Genomic DNA, 20640 nt, shown 5'->3' with positions numbered 1-20640 from the left:
AAATAAACGGGCGGAAGACCGCTCGGGGTCTTTCCGGCACCAACGAGTAAACTGCCTCTGTGTCCACTCATTACGTGAATTGCTCCCACGTGCGAGGCCCAGACCTCGCACCTTACACCTGGTAGAAGTGACAAGATATATAACTACTAGAGCTATGCAGTGTGATGGTTACATATTTACAAAATATAGTTTTAATAAAAATTACACACTGCAACCTAACGTTGGAGACATGTAGCTTGTGCAAGAACTATAACAATTGACAGTTATGCAAGAGGCGCTTCCTGCTGGGGTGTATTGACCTGATTCTATAGTGGGAAAGTCCTATTGACATTTGTAGAAGTCAGGGTGCTTGCAACAGACCACGTCCGGTAGAGTGAATCAGGCGACTGGGGTGGTGCAAACCGGTTCCTAATGCCTCCCTGGGAGCACAATGCCCACAGATGACACTCCAGGGCAAAAGGAGAGGCGTGTGGTGGGATGGTGCTGAAGTCACACGCTGATTGGCTTGAGGGCCGGCACACATCTTCTTCCGATTGGTTCATCGTTTCTGGTGCGTCATTGATGCTCTACTGTTTCCTTCAGGTGAAGGATGCCGGCTCGCCCCGTTTCCATATCATCTTTACACTTGCTTGACAACTTAGCTTCCTCCTGCCCTGCCAGCTTCGCTGTTGTCTGGTCGGAAGATATTTTAAAGGAACCTGCCGCGACCGCCTGTCCGACAGTTGGACTCCTCCGCGAGCGCCTAGCCGTACGTCGGCTCCGCGTGCCACTTTGATAGTGGTCTCGCGCTCGTCTCCCATTGGCCCCTGGGCGGTGTCCGACAGTTGGGCCCCGCGAGCCACCCTGCTAGTGCTCTCCCGCTCGCCTCCAATTGGCCCCCTGAGCAGTCTCCCCGTGCCTGCGATTGGATGGATTTCCTCCTGAGCGGGGTGGCCGCGAGCGGCGCCTGCCTGTTCTCCAATCCGCTGGAGGTGGTGAAGACTCGGATGCAGCTGCAGGGCGAGCTGCGCGCGCCGGGCACCTACCGGCCGCACTACCGCAACGCTTTCCAGGCGGTGGGGGCCATCGCGCGCGCCGAGGGCCCCGCGGCGCTGCAGCGCGGCCTGGCCCCCGCGCTGCTCTACCAGTTCTTCATGAACGGCGTGCGCCTGGGGGCCTACGGGGCGCTGGAGAGCGCCGGGCACACCAAGGGACCCCTGCGCAGCACCGGCGCCGGGGCGGCCTCCGGGGTGCTGGGGGCGCTGCTGGGCAGCCCCGTCTACCTGGTGAGATGCTGAGGGGCGCCGGAGTGGGCAGACGTGGGGGTAGGCGGGTGTGGGGTTGAAAAGTTTGTGCGGGTGGTGGTAGACACACAATACATCTAATTTTTAAGGTTCTTTGGAAGTGAAATTAAATTGGATGTGATGTAGTTTCAAAGAAGTTAGGTAGCAAAGTATTTGAAGAAAAATAAACACATGCAAACCCGCTAGGTGTGGTGGTAATGAGACAACACGGGCGCCCTTCATTCATATTGTGATTTTGGGGGGGGTGAATACTTCATAATGTATTGTTTGTGCAACCTGTCGCTTTCAGTTTCTCCCCGTGTTTGTGCTATTTTTATTTTCCAAGCTTTCGATGCTGCAACACACTCCTAGGGAATACAAAAAAGAAGCAGAACCACAAACTTGAGGGTGTGAAAATGACAGACCTTAAAAGCTTAGAAAGAGGTTGCCCAGTGTACTATCAAACAATCCTGCACATTTCTAGGTGCATATGATTACTCATTAAACCCAGATCTGCTGGCTTTGGCTGTGCTTGTAGTCCGCGGGTATTTTTTTTTTGTTTTCTATCAAAGAAGATAATGTTGTGTCTTAGTCGTAAGGTAATAGTTTGTAGGCTAAGCAGAGACAGATTACCATGAATGTAGTGGAGCCAAGGTCACAGACTGGGATGGGAGCGAATAAATAAGTTAGATTGTAGACTGTAGACCTACCATCCAGGAAGGCAGCTTTCATGTTATAAGTGGGAGAGGGGTTCGCTGGTTGAGAGGAAGTGATTCTTTTGAGGTTGTCTGAATAGAGTTATTCATTTTGTTTAAATGTCTCGCCCTTGTGGTCAACAAGTATTAAAGTATGTTGAATTACGGTAATGTGTGTAGAAGAACACTTCCGAGCTGCTGGTTCTTAGGCACATTCGTACTTTAAAATGGTCAGAGTAATTTAATAGCCTAAGACTAACTCTGAACAGATCAAAAGAATATATGCCTGTGGCTTTGTACTTGCACTTTAGTTCACACTTCATGTGTTTTATTAGTGTTGTTTACATTTTAATAGTCATAAGCCCTTTTTCCATTGAGTGTGACTTCGTTTAGGTGTTATTTCCGTTTGCGTATGTTATGTCATTTTTACATTTTTGCAAATTGTAACAATTTTAATCAATCATACTATAAACTGAACACTTCAGAGTATTGGGCTTGATGTACATTTCGAGCTCCTCAGGGGGTGGATGTGTCAACGGAGGATGGCAGGGAGGCAGAACCAGGAAGTGTGGTTTGCACATTGTATCGTGTCATGTAGGTAGTGAACCAGATTCAGGCTGTTTCCAAACAATTAATTTTAGGGTGTGGATAACAGATTAGCGTTATGAAGTGGTTGTAAAGAAGTATGACGCGAGTAATCTCAAACATGAATTATGCCTATGGGTAGCAAGTCCTTTTATGCTTTTGTTTTTGTTTTGGGCAGGACAAAAAGATTTGTTGACCGATGGAGGCAGTATCCAGGGGTGATGGTGCCTCCTGGGAGGGCAGTGGGTTTCGTCCTTGATGGTATTTCAGCCTATACGCTACATGAGTATCCTTTTTCCAGGTTATGGCCAATATGTCCCTTGATTAATTCTGGCATTATGTTGTCTGGCTTCGTTCCTTAAAGTGGGTGGGGTGGGGTGGGGAGTGGAGTATGTGGCTGATAATCGGAAATTGACAAGAGGGGAGGAGGTGTAACTAGTAGTGTTGTAGTAGTGTGACGATGAGCATTGCAGCATTAACGTCACTAGCCATGGTAGCAGCTTCTTGGAGCTTTAAAGTATCAAATTCTGTGGTGAAGATATGGCGATTAATATCTGAGAATTGGATTATGACCTTTCCATTTTCATCCTGGATGATGCAAATTCTCGTTTTCATATTTCTGTTTATGTTAACCTGGGCTAGTAATTTTTGTCTGGAAGGGATTTCAGTATTCTTTGGCACTAAGAAGAAAAAGCAGCGTGTATCAGTCCAGGAGATAAAAAAACCCCATTTGTTCAGTTGTCAATGAGTCCTTTCTTAAACTATGGTATTAGCCACTGATTAAAATTTCCAAGTGGCACTCGGAGCTCTGTGTGATGATGTTTGATGGTACTTTTGGGTACTGTGACCACCTCTTTCCAAGTCTCCAGTTCTGAAGTTTTGTGTCATGATTAAGTAATTCATTCTAAGTGTGAAACTCGTGCTTTGTTTCCATTTAACTAATTAGAATAACACACCTGAAAAAAATGATTTGTACTTGAAAAGTTCAGGACTGGAGAGAGTGGCCATAATGATGTAGTATGTTGGTCATCCTATTTTTGTGTTAAAAATCACCCTTAATATATCATTAGCACAGGCGCAGACAACGTGCAGGAGCATAAATCATATTTTTGTGCAAAATTACATTTAGTGTGCAAAATCACTGAGATACTATCACATTTAGATTTAAAAATCAAATTGAGGTGCAAAGTTACCCTCGATGCATCAACTCCTAAAAGATTGTATACAACATTTAGGAACCGCAATCAATTTAAGGTGCTAACTCACCATTGGCTGTTCGGTCTGGACGGTTCCCATGAGGCCAAGGGTCAAGACTAATTTGCGTATGGCTGGTTCTAAACTGGGGTGGCATGGTGAGCAGAAGAACAATGGAGATCTCTTGACTTGGGGTGAATGTATGATTTATTCAGCATTCCGTCCATCATTTGTTTGCGTAGCACTTTTCACCCTATGTGTGATAGGTTTGCCCAGACGTGGGTCCCTTGCTCACTGTGAACTGGATTCAAGCTAGCCTGGCTGATGAAGGGTAATGCCCAGAAACCGGTCCCAGGATGCTTGTTCCCGTCCAGGGAGGACCTGGCTTGACAGTTCAGTCTGGACTGTTCCTCTGAGGCACAGGGTCGAGACAGATTTGCCTAAGGCTGGGTCTAAACTGGGGTGGCATGGTGAGCAAAAGAATAATGGATTTAACTCCGATCTCTGGGCTGGGGGTGAATGTATGATTTATTCAGCATTCCATCCATCATTTGTTTGCGTAACTCACCCTTGGTTTGGCATCAGCAGGAGGATAGGGACTCTTAGAATTTAGAAAAAGCTTGCTGAGTAATCTATGGAAGAAAAGAGAGAGAACAACCTGTTAATAGCAGGTTTTGACCAACTTTGTTGTGCAACAGCTGCAACAATCTCAAAATGGAGCTCCCTGTGCTGATCGTTTCCTTAGTGTCTTTGAACACTAGTAATCTGAGTCCTCTTGGTAAGTAGATTACCGTGGGGTTTGGGGGGGGGGGGGGAGTAATTACACTTGGTAGTGTTTGACCATGTCTGCATTACAGATTCAGTGAGAATCGATGAAGCATCGCAGGGACACAAGTACTGGCAGGTAGCAGAAGAGTTTCAGGACTTCTTTTTATGATGACTCAGAAAATAAATGAGTCTATCTAGCCCTCTGCCCAAGCATGAAGTGGGTTTGCAGGTAGTCCTATTGATTTGGCATGAAATAGAGTTGGAATCCTACGCGTTTTTTTTTCAGTTTTGTCTTGGGTATCTTAAAGTGCATTAGTTATGAGAGAGACTGACATTTTCCCTAGTCTCATCACTCATTAAGCTATGTTTTGCTATGCTGCAGCCATGTGTGTAAGTGCACATTCACGTGTCATGGTGCCTCTCCATCAAGCTGCTGTTGTTCCCAGCGACGGTTAAATGCTCTCTCCAACCCTTCAAGTGAAGGCTCCTTTCAGTCACGGCAGTTTCCCCCTAACTACTGTTATCATTGCAATGTGTACTACAGTTGTTATCTGAAGTCTTGCTAAAGGACTGGCTTTTGATATAGTGACATGACCCCTGGGCTGCTTGTACACCATCCTCGTCCACCCCGTTTCTGGGTTGAGATCCATCTTAAGGGCCTTGCTCAGCCTTTTAATCCATTCCATGCTATGCTGCTGACGTCATGTTATCCTCGCTCTTTCCCCAGGTGCTACCCTGGGGTGCTGTGGGACCTTCTACTAAGAGTGCAAATGGGCCTATCTCTGGGACTCAGCCTGTTTCTCCTGCCCTGCTGTCTTCGCATGCAGTTTGGAGATGAAATAATTAACACAGCTCCTGCCTGCTACCTCCTTTTATTTGGAGCAAGAAAAGGTGTGAAGGTTGCATTGAAATTTCATGGGTACTCCTGTAAGAGTCCAGGCTTTTTGCAAAAGTGACGTTTTTATGCTTTTCTTTAAATTTGTGATATCTTGGAGGGTCTGATTAAAGTTTTTTTAAACAGCTATAAGCCAATATTAAAGTCCATAAAGAAGCCAAAAAAGTTCTGTAACCAACTTAATAAAAGCGAACAACGTAATAAGGCAAAGGACACCAGAGTTTTAAAGTCTCAAAGAAATTACAAAGCACCCAAGGTTGAGTTTGACCTTGTCCTATTTATGATCTCAGGCTCTACGGAATGGAGATTGGATTGGGTAGGCTTAGTGGCTCTTATCGGTCAAGAGTTTGACAATCTGGCTAAGTCTTTACCCTTAAGCAGAGCAGTAGCCATCAATATACTCACAAGGTTGAAACTCAGATTTTGGGGTCCTTCTTGAACCTTTTGTTTTGGCACCAGTAGCTCCAAGAGGTAGAACATTTCAGCAGACCTGCACTAGCCTCAAACATCTCATCAAAATGCCCTGAGCGAGTAAAATCAACGAATAATGACTGCCAAGGTTGCCTGTTTTTTTTTTTTCGGGGAGTCTCACAGTGGAGCCTCTCCTCATTTATGACATTTTCTCTTGGCTTATGGCAAAAGAGTCTCAGAAATGTCTGTTGTGGGAAACTTCTAAGATGGCATGAAGCCCGTCGGTGTGCGGAGCTCCGAATCCCCACCCAAGGGCTGCCTTCCAGAGTTGAGGGAACTTCCCTGTAAGATCTCTCTTGGCTGGTTCTGAGGCCTGGTCCCTTCTACTATGAGGGAGACAGGTTGGGTTGGAGCAAAACGGATTCAAATGGATCTACACAGCACTGTTTACCATAAACATGCTACCTTGGAAGGTTCCAGACAGTTCTTTATTAGAGTCCTCTACATTCCATGTTTGCTCTTCATTTCCCAATAATTAACAGTGGATTTCATGTAATTAATTAATTCCTCTCTGCCTTCTTCAAGGAGGCCAAGCCAACTCTCCATCCCCGCCCCCTTCTTGGGTATTTCACACTACGTCAAAGAACTAATTATTGACGGAGGCGAAGAGAAGGGAGCACCTGTTCAGAAATTAATTTACAGTTGAGGTTTTCAGGCAGAGGGAAGCATGCTTTATAAAATCAACTTGGCAACATATTTAATAAAAAAATCTGTATTTACCACTAAATTAGCTTGTTAACAAACATTTTAACAACATGCAGCAGACCTCTATAGCTATTTCCTAACCTGACTTATCGAAACATATGAGTTGGGCTTTTACCGTAGGAAAATGTTACAACAACCTATGCAGCCTTTAGTAAGAATATTTAATTGTGGAGATATTCTAGTCTCAATAGTAGGTGTCCTATTTGCATACGATTGCAGACGTTGTTGGCTTCAAGGAGCCAATTATAGGTGGCTTGGCTAATGTCATAGTTAGGCTTTTAACAGGTCAAAAGCGGTTTCCCATGACAACTGATAAGTGATATTTCTAAAGTGACTAATGGATGGCGAAGTCTACACTGGATCCAACATGTAACATCTAACTGTTAAATCACAGGTGAGATTTTAACACAATTGTACTTTGGCCTTACCTAAAAGTTAGGCAAGCTAATCTGGGTTAGGCAGGCTTGTTCCATGTTTAGAGGTGGGGCTCATGGCTGTTTAGTTGTTTCCCATTGCCACTAGAGAAATTATGCCAGTAAATCCACTATCAAAAAAGCAAAAAATCTGGGGCTACCACATGAAAAGGCAGGTTACCTACAGACGCTCCCACTTCTGAGTCTCTGACTTAAAAACCGCAGGACTTTCTTAAACATGGCATAGTGTATCACATGAGGTGAATGTCAATTGGTGGCCATTGGATCATATTTTTTTACATATTCATTCTATTCGAAATTGTCATTTTGTCTTGGAGTTCTCCTTCTAAAACAAGTAATTCACATTCATCTTGTGTCTTTTTCTGTTCCCTGATGAGTAATCATATGCTGAAATTCTGTAATTATAGGCTACTATATTGGGGACATTTTAGGTAGTAGGTCAACTTTGATCCATTTTGATGAAGAAGGTGAAGGCAGAAATCTCAGTCATACTTCTTTATTTGTTGCTTTTGTGTTCATGTACTTATTACAAAAAACAGTAGTCCCTATATGTAAATGATACACAAAGAACAATGACCATACACTTAATAGGTAGCATGTCTTCTGTCCGTCCGGACAGGATTTTTATTTTTCATTAATTGCAAGTAACAGTGTTTCTTAGAAAAGATGTCAAGCGGGCACAGCCGTGACCCTCAACATACAAGACACAACAACAAAGAAGCAGTGTAAACAAGGCAAAAGAATCCGTCTGTGCACTTGTACCTCAGTAAAGCAGACTTAAAGTGTACAAAAAACCACACCATTGCATTATTAAGTTTTACATAAATACTTTGCATATGGGGTTAAAAGTCGACGACGTTTCGATGCCTATTAGGATAGAGGCATCATCATCAGGACAAGAGTTGGCATTATTGTTGTCTTGGACACGAGTAGTAATTTTAAGCCTTTTTGTTACATTTAGTAGTAACATCCGTAGAATGTTCTACGTGGTTGAGGCAGCTATAGTCGGCTGTCTGGTTGATCGGGTGTAAACCTCGACTGTAATTCTTCGGTATCTTAGTTAACCGGAAAGGTAATCATGACTCGGACGTAGTAAAGCCGCAAGGAGCACAATGGCTACTGCATAAGTGCATCAGCACTGCTGCGGGTATGGCGATCCGGTAACTATATTGGGGACATTTTAGGTAGTAGGTCAACTTTGATCCATTTTGATGAAGAAGGTGAAGGCAGAAATCTCAGTCATACTTCTTTATTTGTTGCTTTTGTGTTCATGTACAGATCAATATCTGTTGGCCATTCTCACCTCACAATAGAGTAACCAAGACCTACAAGGTGAACATGCCAAGGGCGTTAAAAGTAAGATGAGTTGCTTCTCATAGAACCTTGTTTTTATAATCTGTTGCAAGTGACTCCCGATTACGTCATGATCTGTCGAGTCACATAGCAAAGGAAGGCCTTGGGCAAGACTTTGGAAGCAGCTCTTCTACAGCATACATTCACCTTCTGGTCTGTCTGGATTCCCGGACGTATGCGATTTTGGTGAAAACCTTAACGGACTAAACCCCTTTGCTCTAACCTATGTGTTTTGATTTCACAGCTTCATTTCCGTTTACTGGCGTGACTAAAGCAGCCAAGTGAAATCTGTATTCCGTGAAATGATTATGGTTCGTCTGTTTTCCTTCATCCTTCTACTGGTTTCTGCCCTTTCCTTTCCATTGGGAGGAGCGCACTGAAGTGTGAGTGCTACAGGCCGGGGCCAGTAGCCTCAGCAACCAACAGTCGGAGTATACGCGTCCTATGTGCCTCCAGATATGGCTTATATGTTTTGGAATAAGCGACTTGATGGTGATTGTGAAAACCCAGCTTTCTTGTAGGAGCGCACTGTCAGGGACGTGCTTGCTTCAGATGTGCACTTTCTCACTGCCCTCTGTTCCTAATGCGGCCTTTCTGTTTATTGTGTTTATCTCCTATTCTGAAGTGTATTGCAAGGAGGTATGACCTCTAAGGGACTTTCACTCTCGGCTCTTCGGTAGGGCTCCTTAAATGTTTGATTGTGGGGCAGGCGGTGTTCTTGTTTTCTTTGATGCAGTTGTGGACCGTTAGCGGACATGATGGTGCACGGATTACTGTAAACACTTTTTCAAGTCTTCTATCAGCTATAATAAGTTCATGGCAAAGGCGATGCTGGATCAAGCTCTCTGCTGCATTGTCAATAATAACTTGTGGAGCAATGAATATTTCAAATATAATTACATTTTGCTGGATCCGGCCCCGCACATGCTTGGCCTAGCTCTTCCCGCACCCAATCCGGCCCAGCGCAAACTGGCCTAGTTCTTCCCGCACACCTCGAGCAGGTTCCTCCCTGGTTCCTGTCATCCCCACCAAAGCATCGCTTTTTAGGTCTCGGCAACGAGAACTATTGTCGCCTAGTAAGCTAGCAAGGGACTACAGAGAGGTGGACGAGCCGACCAGGGTCTGTGGACGCGCACAAAGGCAGGCAGGCAGGCAGGCATGCGCCAGACACACAGACAGACAGACAGACACACGCACGCATGCATGCATGCACACACACACACACACACACACACACACACTCTCTCTCTCTCTCTGCCGCCCCCCACCCACTCACCGGGCTCTTTCCCTCCGCATCGGGTCAGTCACGGCAGAAGGCAGACTCGTGTCTTCTCCGGCGATCTTCAGCTGATGTGCACGCCCACGCTGCGTCGTGCGCGCCCACCACGCTGTATCGCGCCCGTTGATCCTCAGCTTGTTTACAATAGCGATCGTTTCTTCCGCTAGCACTCCGTGGCATCTCAGACGCACAGCAGGTAGCATTAGCACCTCTTGTTTTAAAATGCGTTTGTTTATCTAGGACGGACACGTTTACTGGTTGCTTGTTTTTAAGTGTTCTCATGACGGAATGGTTCCGTCATGAGCACACTTGCACTTGTGCTCATGAGTGAACCATTCCGTCATTAGCATGGAAGGTGTTAAAGCAGATGTTTGTAAATATTAATTCTGTTGAAAAAATAGAAGTGTGAACTGTCGAGGGAATATGAAAGTCATTGGAACGTCTCAATACCAAAAAAGAAACGGCGAGTGTGCATTAAGGCAAACCGAAGCCTGGACAGGGGATTTAGCAGGAAGGGAGCTACGCAGAGTGCGGGGAGCCTCTTCTTACAGCTTGGGAGACCTTCGAGGGACGCCGCCACTCACCTTCCTGTTTTCTCTCAACGACTGGCCGCACCCGCTCCGCGGGTGCCGCTGCGCGGTCAGAGACACCGCCTGGACGAACTGCCCTGGGACCTGGAGTGTGCGTGGGACGAGAGGAACATTGACCAGCACAGGAGAGCAGCGCTGCAGGGACTCGCTTCCCCAGGAGTCCCTGCCTGACCTCTGACAACAGGTCAGCGCCCCCTGTTAGCCCCGCCCCCCGGACGGCACAATCTCCCATTTAATCAAGACAGGAACTCGCTGCGCGAGAGCGCGCGGGAGCGCCGGGCTAAGCCCGGGCAAAGGGCGGGCCCTCTGTGGCCCTCCGTGGACCGAGGAGCCGGGCCGGGGCCATATCCTTTACGTCCCTTTAATCATCTTACGAGCAGCTTCTTAATGTGAGTGAGAACTTATCTGTCTTCTTATTCTTCTCGTATTAAGCCAGCATTCAACCATCAGCCACTATGATTACTAAAGTGGTTACTATGGACAACTTCCTTATAAAGAAGGTAGCGCAAATTAACAGTAACAGGAGGGCTTCACTGGGTTTGGAACACTCACCTACTATTACTACTGTACCAGAACTCCTAGTAACTGATCCTGATAACCCTGTGGCTATGGAACACTCAGTCCCTGCAGGCAAAGTAACCATTGTAACAGCTATGGTCCATGCAGGCCAGTCTGATAACTTTTGTGCTCCAGTTCCCACAGTATTGGCTATATCATCAGCCACAGGAATACATGATCTCGCAACTAAAAAATCTCCTAGAAAATACAAGAAAGCCCGAGTGAGACGGAGGGGGAAGCAAAGTAAGGCAAATTATAAAATTACACAAGGAGGGGGGAGTGTGCCTGAAACTGCACCTCTTCTTCTTGAGTTGAGATCCTCAAACCTGGGAGGAGTGGGGGATGCTATCTCACAGAGTCGACCCACAGATTCTGTGATGCTTATTGACTGTTTACAATCAGGGATTATAGACAATACTGATAATTTTCCCCTTGACCCCACTACAATGAGTAAGCTTCTTTTGTCTAGTACGCCAACTAGCTTTCCTTTACCAGATTCATATACAGGGAACGATAATGGAAGGCTATCAGGATCTCCAGAAATGCCCATTGAGGCATCTTTTAGGTCTTCCATTTCACCACCCACTATAGGATTAAGTAAAAAAAGGGGGGGTGAACCACTGTGTAATAGACCTCAGAAGATAAGGAAAGGGGTAGCTCAGTCCCCACAGCCACATATTGGTCTAATCCCATTAGGTGAAGAGGCCATGCTGGCCAAAATCTTAGAATTAATTAGGGGTGTGTTGCAACCGATTTTGGATAAGACCGACTTGATGTCCACACATTTGGACATCATAGAGAAAAAGGTTGAACAGAACTCCGTCCTTTTACATGAATTAATAAAAGGCCCGGAAAAAGTTAGGACGAATCCCACAGTTAAGATTAACCCTCCTGCAAAACCTAACGCTGTAATGCCCCTTATAACATCTGCTCCTATTACTCCAGTAACTAAGACATCAGCACCCGTGTTTAAAAAAAGGAAAGTAGTCCAAGAAAAGGGTAAAGTGGGTAGTCCAACGACTGTGCCATCAGCTCCCACATTGCAACCGCCTGCTATTCAGCTGGCGGCCCCATTAACTAAAGAACAAACTCAAAAACCTGGGGGATCCCAAAATCATGGTGGGAGAAAAGACCCTTTAATAACTAATCCGAGAAATAAGAATCCCCCAACTATTGCCTTAGAAAAACCGAGTCATACAATAGACTTACCCCCAGATTGTGCCCCTTTTGTCATTGTAATGGCAGGGGTTCCAGAGCTACCTACAGGTAAATGGGAAGATCACGTTGCCTTACGGAACAAGGTTACATTCTGGCTCCGAGACAACAGACCGTTGCCTGCATCCATCAATGGAGAAATCGTAAGTGTAAGACGTGCCCATTGGGTGGGAGTCAGACCTAAGGACAGAATGGGTGATGTAATAGTCATCAATTTTAAGGATTATAGGGCCGTGAGGCACATTGGAGATTGGTTTGATGCCAGTAGCAGCGATGCCATCTCCACACATCTTTTATCCTATTTCTATCCCTATGCACCATCAAAAGACAATAATAAACAGGGTTGGAATAGGCAGCTATTTCAGAAACCACCATACCGACAGCGGGGTTTTAGAAAAGTGGGACCATGGGATATGCCCGGTTTAATGGGGCCACCACCGTTGAGGGGTTATCCTCTTTACGTAAATGCTCAGGAGCCCCATATTCATATGCAAAGCTCGGAGGAGTTTTATCCCAGACACCAGGTATTAGATTATCAATACCCCCCTATAAATAGCCGATATCCACTACATCCTGAGTCCAACCTCCTGCAGGGGAGGCGATGGTATAATAAAGAGTTCCACCCGCCCATGTACAATTTACCTATTCAAAATCGTTTCCAGATTTTTAATGGGCTGGACGGGGTGGATTGACAACAAGCTCAGATATCCCAAAAAAATTTGGCTGGGAATAAGTTTTATCCTTTAGTCTCTTACCCCTTTATTAAGGATATAGTTCCCCTTAAAAGTACTGAGACTCTGAGTAGGATTCCCCAAGATTTGCCAACTTTACAAAAGACCCCTAATACTAACAGCTTATTGCTATGTAACAGTAATATCCAGGAACAGATACAATCCCCCACAGTTGATATCATTATTAGGGGTGGGGAACAGGCAGGTGAAGGCCTGTCCCAGAAAGAGAATGATTTATGTGCACTGTTGTTTTGGAATATAGCAGGGTTTAGGCAAAAAATCACAAATCCGGCATGGGAGTCAGTAATAAATGGTCAGGATATAGTGGCTCTGCAAGAAACCTGGATACAGGAATCAATTCATGTAAGTGGCTATAGAACTTTCTTTACACCAGCTGTCGGAGGTCATTTTGGAAGAGCTAAGGGTGGGTTGACAACGCTTGTTTCAAATCAACTTAAAATTAAACAAGCTCACTGCCATTTAAGTTCTTGTTATTTCCAAATTATAACTTTACGGAATTATAAAGGAGCTGTGGTGCTAATTATTAATTTTTATAACAATGTCCCGAGAGATGATATTCTGGTTGTAATGAAGCAGCTTAAAGATGAAATTCAGTTAGAGGTAGACAGAAATGAAAGGGACCTGATAATCATATGGGGGGGGGATTTTAATTGTTCATTATGTACTAAAAGGAATCAGGGCCTATGTGGCCTTATGACTGAGAGAGATATGTACTTGACACACTTTGATCATACCTTGATGGGGGACTTACTAAATGAATTATTATTCATGTTTGACTTGGGGTTTGCCAACGAATCTGCCCCAGAACCTACACCCTTTGTTCCGACTTTTGTTGGTAGAGGCTCATCGACAACTATTGATTTTATTATCACTTCCAGTAATCTCAATCATAGACTCCTGGGGGTTACGAATATCCAATTACCCATAAGTGACCACCTCCCACAATCTCTTAAGGTAGTAGATTTGTTCCCAGACCCATCGACGGCCGCGCCTCTAGTAGAGACAGCGGTTGATGTTGTCCTTGGGAGACAAAATGGGTACACACTTAAATGGAGTAAAGTAATCCCCACAACCTTTTTTGAGAAACTGTGGGAGGCGTGCTCAAATAGTTTTAGGATTTGCCTAAGTGATAACTCCACTAAAGATCAAATTATTGAGCACTTTGGAACAATTGCTGCAAATATAAAAAGCAGCCTAAGGGTGGAGGCAAAACGCAGAGGCAGGGGGCCAAAGAGCTGGTTTAATACTGTATGTACAAGGGCTTTGAAAAATTTAAAACAGGCAGTACATAGATGCCCTAAGGATAAAAATGAAATAAGAGAATGTAGGAATACATATACTCAGGCCCTGAAAGCAAGGAAAACCGCATTAAATAAGGAGGCTTTAGATTCCCTCTGTGAGGCCTCGCAATCCAAAGATTCCGCTGCATTTTGGAAAGCAGTTAATACTCCTTTCCCTTATGAAACCCACACGGCGCGAATCGAGATTGCAATAGATGAAGATAAATGGGTAGACCATTTTTCAAATCTTTATAAGGCACAGGAAGACATCCATGTTGGGGGTATTAACTCTAGCCTGGATGTACAACAGAGTTATAACTTGGTTACGACAATTGAGGAAGTGCTCTTAGCCCTGGGATCAACTAAATGCGGTAAGGCTGCCGGACCTGATGGGATTCCGGCAGATTTATTTAAAGCTAATATTGAAATTTGGGGGCCAATGTTAGTACAACTTTTTAATGCAGCTCTCTCATCGGGCCTGAAAGAATCTTGGTTCACCTCAGTCATTGTCCCGATCTACAAGAAGGGGGATAGGAATAGCTGTGCCTGTTACAGACCAATCTCCCTTCTTGATTCCTCAGTAAAAATTTTAGGACGTGTTGTGTTGGCAAGACTCCAAAGCTGGGCAGAGGATAATGATATTATTAGTGATTTGCAATTTGGTTTTCAAAAAGGGATTGGTACAATTGAGCAAGGGTTAAACCTCATGCTCTTGCAGCATAAATATATAAGGATAAAATCCGAGCGCTTGTATTTTACTTTTGTCGATCTCTCTTCAGCGTTCGATTGTGTATCACACTCTAAACTGTGGGATATAATGAAAGGTTTGGGAGTGGATAATAACATTATCTGTTTTTTGAGGGAACTCTACAGTGGAGCTACAGCCTCTGTTCGTTACGGCAGGGGGGGAGAATGCTCCAGACAATTTAGCATAGGTCGCGGAGTGCGGCAAGGTTGCGTACTGGCACCTTTTCTATTTCTTCTCTATATCAATGGGCTCGAGCGTCACCTGCTGCATGAGTGTAGGGATATGCCCAGGGTGGGGAGGAGGGAAATCCCTGCGCTCATGTATGCGGATGACGCAGTACTCATGGCACGCACTCCTCGTGCTCTACAAAAACTAGTAGTTAGCTTTGAGAAATTTATGTTGAACCTGGATCTACTAGTTAACTGTAGTAAGACTTTCTCAATGAATTGCGGCCTAAAACCAGGCAAATCAATGAAGCGTATTGTTTTAAACAATGTCCCGCTGGATAACACCCCAACTTTTTCTTATTTGGGCATTTTATTCCATGAGTCAGGCTCCTGGACAAGCGCTATTAAGGCTAGAACTCTTTTATTTATGAAAACGATCATGGCCTTACAGAATTTTGTTAGGAAATTGGGCAGGAAGCCGATAAAAGAAATGTTAACCATCTACAAAGCTACATGCTTGTCTGTGGCTATGTATGGCTCTGGTCTGTGGGGATATGCAAATGTTGATCAAATCCAGCTGGTAGAGAACAAATTTCTGAGGGGAGTTCTAGCAGTCCCACAGTGTGCAGCCACATTCAATTGTCACGCTGAACTTGGCCAACCTTACATAACGGACATTATCAGAATTCAACCTATCCTATTGTGGCATAGGGTATGGACTACTAATGAGTGCGTTATGAATCGGGCTCTGCTATGTGACACCCTCAGTTTGGACCATGCGGACAGAATGGAATGGTTGAGTTACGTAAATCATTTCTTGACCGAGATTGGACTACATTCATATTTTTCGGACCCAATCTCAATGGATAATATTCCTAGGAAGCTATTAAAAACTATCTGCCTGGACCACCTGATGAGTAAGAGGAAGAGAGTGGAAATTTTGAAATCTACAGTACACTCTCACCTTCCTACCCTCTGTGATACTAATACTGTACAGCCATATTTATCCCTGCCCATGACTAACTATGATCGCTTTCTTTTAACTCGTTTTAGATTTTGTATATTTTTTAGATTAGTGTCTTTTCCATGCATGAACTCATGGACTCATATTCTGCCCACTTGTTTGTGTGATGGTACATCACAACAATCTGATATTCATATCCTTTTTTTCTGCAAATTTTATACTGCTATACGTAGGAAAATTATTGTCCCTTTTTTAAAAAATATGAATTTAACCAGATGTCGCCCAGCTTTTTTAGAAGTACAGAAAATGGACACGATTTTAACTGTTACTGTGATTTTAAATTATTTAAAAAGTGTTTTTAAATTCAGAAAACAAATTCAAATTGAAATATCATAGATTCCTTATTGATCTACCTCACTGTATTATCAATTATGAGAAGAATTTATTGTAATTACTGTACCTTGTTTTATGTTTGCTACTTTTATGGTTAATTGTTTTTTTAACCGAATAAAGTTTATTGAATGAATGAATGAGTGCGGGGAATGAGGAGATGTAGTTTGTAGGGGGAGGTGGACCACAGAAAAATAAACATGGAGTGCAGGGACACCCCGTCCACAACTCTCTCTGTCACATGAGGCGTACTGACAGGCCTAGAAAGAAATTAAGTGCACACGCTATTTTAGATGCGACGTGGACTGACTCTGACTCCCGCTGCGCAACTTCCTTTTATTATTCCCTGATGTCACCAAGGGCAAAACTAAACATGCACTGATGGCGGGGGTCTTCCACATGCACTACCTGTGCATTTGGTACCGTCGTCCGGGACGTGCTCCCAAATTTGGCACAAAAGTCGGCACTTGGGTTAACACGCGGGAAAAAAGATTAAACATTTTGAATAATCATATAGGTTTGTTTTTTTAAATAGATGTTTATTCATTTTCAGCAGGTTATACAATTGAGCTTTAACTGACATTTGTAGGTTACTACAGCACAGGTTACAGAAGCGGCTGTGGTGAAGTGTCTCACAGTAACTCAAAATAATATTTTTTAACCAGTATTGACAATTTATAACTTGGACGCAAAGCTTACTGTTTCTATCGGTAGAATTGCAGATAACTGAATATTTTCCTTCATCGACTGCCTTATATTCGGGAATAAGAACTGTTTACGTGCCGTCAGGTGTGGGCGAGCAAGTGTGAGGTCAGGGAGTGTCGGTGGAGGGGAGAGAGAACCCCATAGGCTGTGTGTGTGCCCACACAGCGCCTACACATCCATGTCCAGACAAGGGTTTGTAGAGTGTGAGGATATGCGGTATGTGTGGTGATTTCACTTCTACTTGTGGTGGTGCACAGGGCGAGGGAGCATTCTATGTTAGTTGAGACAATTGTGTGCAGCTTAGTTTCGATGGCAGTCAAATATTCTTGCCCTTGTCGGGGATTGATTTGTGAGGGTAGCCTAGATGCATCTAGTGAGTGTGACTCATGTTCTGCGACAAGTACTCTACGGAGGTCCTGGAGCCATAATTGGGTGCTGGGGCCTGCTCCGACTTCCAAGACATAGCTATTCTGCGCTTTGCCTGCACCAGTGCTAGGTCCAAGAATTTATTGAGAGTCTTGCGCGGTGCGTTGGCGTTCGTTATTCCCAGCAGAAAATGTGGTCCCTGGGTTGTTATCGGGGTGCCTGCTGCCTTTGTTAGTGTCCCAGCCACCTCATCCCAAAATGGTCTGCGACATGGACACGTCCACACTATGTGGGGAAATGGTGCCTCTGGAGCCAGACATATGTCGAGGTGGGAAAAATGCGTGCAAGCCTGTATGGTGTTAATTATGTATGGTGGCGATAATTGAACTGTGTATACTTCAGCCTAGCATTTGGTGATACAACTCTGGGATGATTTATGCATTGTGTCCATTGTTTATCGGTAATATTAGTGGACAGTGCTGTGTCCCAATACTCGTACAATGGGACCAACAGGGGTGTCGGATCAGGCCTAAAAGAGTTGTAAATCGCTGTGATTGCACACCTACCCTGTCCATGTGTTAATACTGTTTGCAGAGGCTGGGAAGAGGTAGGTTTGTTACAAGTGTTACCCCATAAGTATAAGAAGTGCTTTGACAGGGTGGTGTAGAGCAGGAATATCTCCGGTGGTATCCCATAAACGTCCACCAAACCGTGAAGTCCTGTAATTGCAAATCTGCAAACAGGTCTCCCCATATGTCCGGTCCCGCTGCCCTCTAGGCTTCGATTTCTGGGTGCCCATAGTAGGTGTAGGTTCCAGGAAGGACCTCCAACAGCAGATTGGGAGTGTACGGTGTAGACCACCCCTTGGGTAGCATGTATTTTAGCCAGCAGCATCTTGCTAGCATTAATAAATTGCCCTTTTTAGGTCTCGGCAACGAGAACTATTGTCGCCATGTAAGCTCCCAAGGGAGTACAGAGCGGTGCACGAGCCGACCAGGGTCTGTGGACGCGCACACACAAAGGCAGGCAGGCAAGCACACACCAGACTGACACAGACAGACACACGCACACACACACACACGCACACACACACACACACACACACACACACACACACCCTCCCTCCCTCTCTGCCCACTCCCTCTCTGCCGCCCCCCCCCCTCTACCCCCACTCACCGGGCTCTTTCCCTCTGCAGCGGGTCAGTCACGGCAGCAAGCAGGCTCGGTGTCTTCTCCAGCGATCTTCAGCTGATGTGCACGCTCACGCTGCGTCTCCTGCGCGCCCACCACGCTGTTTCGCGCCCGTTGATCCTCAGCTTGTGATTACTACTCCTTCTAACCCGGATTCTAAATTACTATTTCTTGGTTCTCTAACTCCACTCTGTTGATTCGTAACAAACTGATATTCAGCACTGTTAGACGGGGACCCTGCGGGTCGGCCGGATACCGAGGGAGAGATCCCCGAGGGGGACCGTCTCCGGCGATCGTACAGACAAGTACCCTCCCTCCCCACAAACAGGCACCACACCAAGTCGAGTTCAAGGCTTTATATAAGGTTCTTAAGGCAAGGATATCAGCGATACAGGATAACTTGGACCCGGGGGTCCTCTCACTTCTAGTCTCTGTAGGGAAAGGGGGTAGCGGGACAGTCTTAGTACCGGATCGGTACAGGTGGTGGTAAAAGGCGAGCTCACAATCCTCGAGCTGGAGGGTCTGTGGATCGGGCCGCTGCAGCGCCAGCAGGCCAAGGTGATAGTCTCTTAAAGCAGAGGGCCGCGGCAGCGCCAGCAGGCCAAGACGATGGTTTCACGAGGCAGGGGCCGCGGCAGCGCCAGCAGGCCAAGACGATGGTTTCACGAGGCAGAGGGCCGCGGCAGCGCCAGCAGGCCAAGACGATGGTTTCACGAGGCAGAGGCCGCGGCAGCACCAGCAGGCCAAGACGATGGTTTCACGAGGCAGAGGCCGCGGCAGCGCCAGCAGGCCAAGACGATGGTTTCACGAGGCAGAGGCCGCGGCAGCGCCAGCAGGCCAAGACGATGGTTTCACGAGGCAGAGGGCCGCGGCAGCGCCAGCAGGCCAAGTCACGGATGAGTTCTTCTCGGGTCTCTCGACTCCAGGATACAACTGCCTTCCTGGTCTGGTCCTGCCCCAGTTATAGGTCTGGTCCCCTTTGATGTCCGGACCCTCGCGCCTGGGGGCCGGGAGGTCCGGGATGAGGGAGTCCAGACACCCAGCAGGGGGGTGGAGCCAGCGCCCAGGCGGCCTGGGGTGATCGACACCTGGCGGAGGAGAGCCGTTGACGATTCCTTCTCCCATTGACTCGCCAAGTGGTCACTCTGCCTCCTGGGGGGAGGTTGGTGCCTCGATGTCGGGCCCGGCCGGGCCCAGGGTGAGGGTCGAGTTGAGGCCACGCGGCCTCGTGCTGCAGCGCCCCAAGATGGCGGCCGGGTCGATGTCGTGGGGTAGATGGTGACCCGGGCCAGCTGGGTCCGGAGCTGGTGTCTTGTAGTGGAGGGATTGCAGGGTACTTCGGGTGGTCGTTGGTGGACTCTGGCTGGGGATGCAGGGAGAGCCAGGGTCCTGGTCCCATTGCGGGGAGGGGGTACAGCTCGAACATGCGGCCTGTCCAACATGCGTCCCCCCCAGCTGAAGGCGGGGAGAGTCAGCCATCTTCCTGGGGACTCTCCTCGCTGAGGCGGAAAAAGCGTGACAGGCCGTCGGCGTTGGCGTGGTCCTGGCCTGGACGATGTTCCACCGTGAAGTCCATCCCCTGCAGGGAGATGGACCAGCGCAACAGCTTCGGGTTCTCCCCCCGCATTTGCATCAGCCATTGCAGGGGTCGGTGGTCTGTTTGCACCCGGAAGTGGGTGCCGAAGAGGTATGGCCGGAGCTTCTTGAGTGCCCAGACTACGGCGAAGGCCTCCCTCTCAATGGTGCTCCAGCGCTGTTCTCGGGGCAAGAGGCGTCTGCTGATGAAGACCACCGGATGGTCGACCCCTTCGGCGTTGAGTTGGGAGAGGACGGCCCCCACACCATGATCGGAGGCGTCCGTCTGCACAATGAATTCCCGGCTGTAGTCGGGAGCCTGGAGCACGGGGGCCGTGCACATGGCGGTCTTTAGCTTCTCGAAGGCTGATTGGCAGCCCGGGGTCCAGTTGACGGTTTTGGGGCTTTTTTTGGAGGTGAGCTCTGTGAGGGGCCCCACGATGCTGCCATAGTCCTTCCCGAACCGCCGGTAGTATCCGGTGAGCCCCAGGAAGGCCC

At 46.6% G+C, this 20640-nt stretch overlaps 1 protein-coding gene across 1 annotated transcript in view; it reads left to right on the top strand.

Annotated features, from left to right (window-relative positions):
* Nucleotides 1-599: 599 nt before the first annotated feature.
* Nucleotides 600-20640, top strand: part of SLC25A35 (solute carrier family 25 member 35) — a 125124-nt gene continuing 105083 nt past the window's right edge. The window contains exon 1 of the mRNA XM_078669109.1: nucleotides 600-1265. Coding sequence (XP_078525235.1) covers nucleotides 909-1265 — 357 coding nt within the window. The 5' untranslated portion in view covers nucleotides 600-908. The remainder of the gene's footprint in view (nucleotides 1266-20640) is intronic.

This window comes from Lissotriton helveticus, chromosome 12 (genome assembly GCF_964261635.1).
Source record: "Lissotriton helveticus chromosome 12, aLisHel1.1, whole genome shotgun sequence".
Classification (NCBI taxonomy): domain Eukaryota; kingdom Metazoa; phylum Chordata; class Amphibia; order Caudata; family Salamandridae; genus Lissotriton; species Lissotriton helveticus.
The sequence above is the reverse complement of the archived record's forward strand: the minus strand, read 5'-3'. Positions and strand labels throughout refer to the sequence as shown.